General features: G+C 41.5%; 1 protein-coding gene across 1 annotated transcript; it reads left to right on the top strand.

The window, feature by feature from the left end:
* Window positions 1-313: 313 nt before the first annotated feature.
* LOC149140703 (uncharacterized) lies at window positions 314-1,373 on the top strand. The gene has a single exon (XM_089449491.1). It carries the CDS (start codon window positions 682-684, stop codon window positions 1,183-1,185), a length of 504 nt encoding a protein of 167 aa, XP_089305617.1. The 5' UTR covers window positions 314-681; the 3' UTR covers window positions 1,186-1,373.
* The last annotated feature ends 1,306 nt before the right edge of the window (window positions 1,374-2,679 follow it).

Below are 2,679 nucleotides of genomic sequence, written 5' to 3'. Positions count from 1 at the left end.
TTATCCCTTTATTTGTCTTAAGAAACTTTATTAGTTTCCGGTAACAGTAAACATCAGGTCACAAACACATGACAAGGAATCATGGCCATGGTCAAAGAGCATACAGACAAAATCTCAACAAAGGGATATGTGAGGATCTCACATCTCAACAAATGTGTGTGGCGGTAATAGGATACCTTCTGATATTTTTGAAAATTGTGCTGATTTTCTTAGAACCCTTTAATGTCATGTGAGCACCGGCCACATCACCTAACAGCCCCCGTTGAAACAGCCTATATAATCTCCGAATGCGCGTGATGGGGATCTCGTCCGCGTGCTTTAACGGTGGGAAACGGTTACCATTGGTCCCAACACGCGTTTTCTAGACCCTGAAAGGCAGGGACTTGGGCCATTCTCGTTTTAGGTTGGATTAGTTAATTTGGGGACCCAGTCAGCCGATTTGATTGCAGCTGGCCTGCAACGGGACCTTATATTTTAAGCGCAGACCAATCCCACCCAAGAAGCATTTAAGGGCAATGGTCACCAATCTCGTTCTACATAATAACTCCACTTCTCTGTATTTTGGAACATCAGGGCCTTCAGTTCCAGCCATCAGCTCTGATCTGATCAAATTGTTGTGCGTATTTTTGGGGATTTGAACATTGAAGCTCTCTGTGGGGATTGATTGATCATCTCAGCACAATGGCAGAATTGAACGCAATGATTACAGTGGTACTCATATTGGGTCTTATGGGTGGAAGCTGTTGGGCACAGGGTCCCTCAGGTTCCCCAGCCAAGGCCCCTGCTCCAACACCCAAGGCTCCGGCTGCAACACCTAAGGCTCCCGCTCCAGCACCGAAGCCATCAACTAAAGCCCCTGCTCCAAGTCCCTCGTCTGGATCCCCAGCTCCTGCCCCTTCAGCTTCTCCAAAGGCTGCTCCAACCCCTAGCCCAACAGCTTCTCCTCCTGCTTCTACTCCTGCTGCCACTCCTGCTTCTACTGCTACTCCTGCCTCCACTCCCACTGCCACCCCCCCTCCGGCATCCTCAAGTCCCCCAAGCCCACCACCCTCTACCGCTGGTGTCCCCCCAACATCCTCTCCCCCTGGCGTTACTCCTTCCAGTAATACTCCCTCTGGAGGAAACATTGTCAAGTTGGAGAAGATGGTCGTCTTTGGAGCTGCTCTGGCCATCTTCCTTCTGTAGGTCTTAATGTCATTTTCTTCTGGTAGTTGAGAGTCTCTTCTCTCTCATTGTTTGATTAGCATGATTCAAATTCTTTTCTCTGGAGACTGCTCCACCCTTGTGTGGAAGGCCTGGGAGATTTACTGAACAGTTTGTTTTGTTGTTATAACTGATATTAGAATAAAATTTTATGCATATTTACAGATGTATATGAATCTAATGTGCTCATTGTTTATCAAAGTGTGATGAAGATGAATCTGAATGTTTATGGTCTTTAATGTTTCCTGAATGTAGATATGCTAGTGTTTTGTAGCTCACATCTTATATGCTTATTTTGGGTGTTATAAGCATGTAAATGATGGGATAGATATATGCTTCATATCACTGGGCTATTGTGGGCACTGTGGATTTATCAATGACATGTATATGAATCTAATGTGCTCACTGTTTATCAAAGTGTGATGAAGATGAATCTGAATGTTTATGGTCTTTAATGTTTCCTGAATGTAGATATGCTAGTGTTTTGTAGCTCACATCTTATATGCTTATTTTGGGTGTTTTAAGTAGGTAAATGATGGGATAGATATATGCTTCACATCACTGGGCTATTGTGGGCACTGTGGATTTTTTTTGATAGAGATGAAATTTGTGATCAGTATTGCCCTCAGAGGTATTAAATTTTTGTAAATTATGGAACCCATATAAATTTGGGTAATTCTGGGGACTGGATTGATCATTGTATATGAAATTTCATCATATTGTGGCATTGAGGGCACTGTGGATTTATCAATGACAGATGTATATGAATCTAATGTGCTCATTGTTTATCAAAGTGTGATGAAGATGAATCTGAATGTTTATGGTCTTTAATGTTTCCTGAATGTAGATATGCTAGTGTTTTGTAGCTCACATCTTATATGCTTATTTTGGGTGTTATAAGTATGTAAATGATGGGATAGATATATGCTTCACATCACTGGGCTATTGTGGGCACTGTGGATTTTTTTTTGATAGAGATGAAATTTGTGATCAGTATTGCCCTGAGAGGTATTAAATTTTTGTAAATTATGGAACCCATATAAATTTGGGTAATTCTGGGGACTGTGGATTGATCATTGTATATGAAATTTCATCATACTGGGGCATTGAGGGCACTGTGGGTTTATCAATGGAAATGAAATGTCAAAATAATGGGGTATTGTGGGCACCAGTGGATTTATCACTGTAGAGAAATTTGTGATCATTGTGGCGCTGAGAAGTATTAAATCTCTGCAAAATCTGGAATGGATATACAGTTCAGCGTTTTGGGGTATGTGGGTATTGTGGATCTTTCAATGTAGATCACATTTGTGATGGTGCATGGTCTCAGAGGTATTAAAACTCTGTAGATTATGGATTGATCCTGATTTGGTATTGAGTTATCTTAATGTCCATCGATAAAAGTAAGAAAAGCATAGATTCTTCTATTGGGCTGTGGTTCACTGAATTGATGCGAGTTTGTTGTCATTATCCGAG

The sequence above is a fragment of the Pinus tabuliformis genome, chromosome X (genome assembly GCF_031772625.1).
Source record: "Pinus tabuliformis cultivar Carrire ecotype Pingquan chromosome X, CPIR1, whole genome shotgun sequence".
NCBI classification, from domain to species: Eukaryota; Viridiplantae; Streptophyta; class Pinopsida; order Pinales; family Pinaceae; genus Pinus; species Pinus tabuliformis.
The sequence above is the reverse complement of the archived record's forward strand: the minus strand, read 5'-3'. Positions and strand labels throughout refer to the sequence as shown.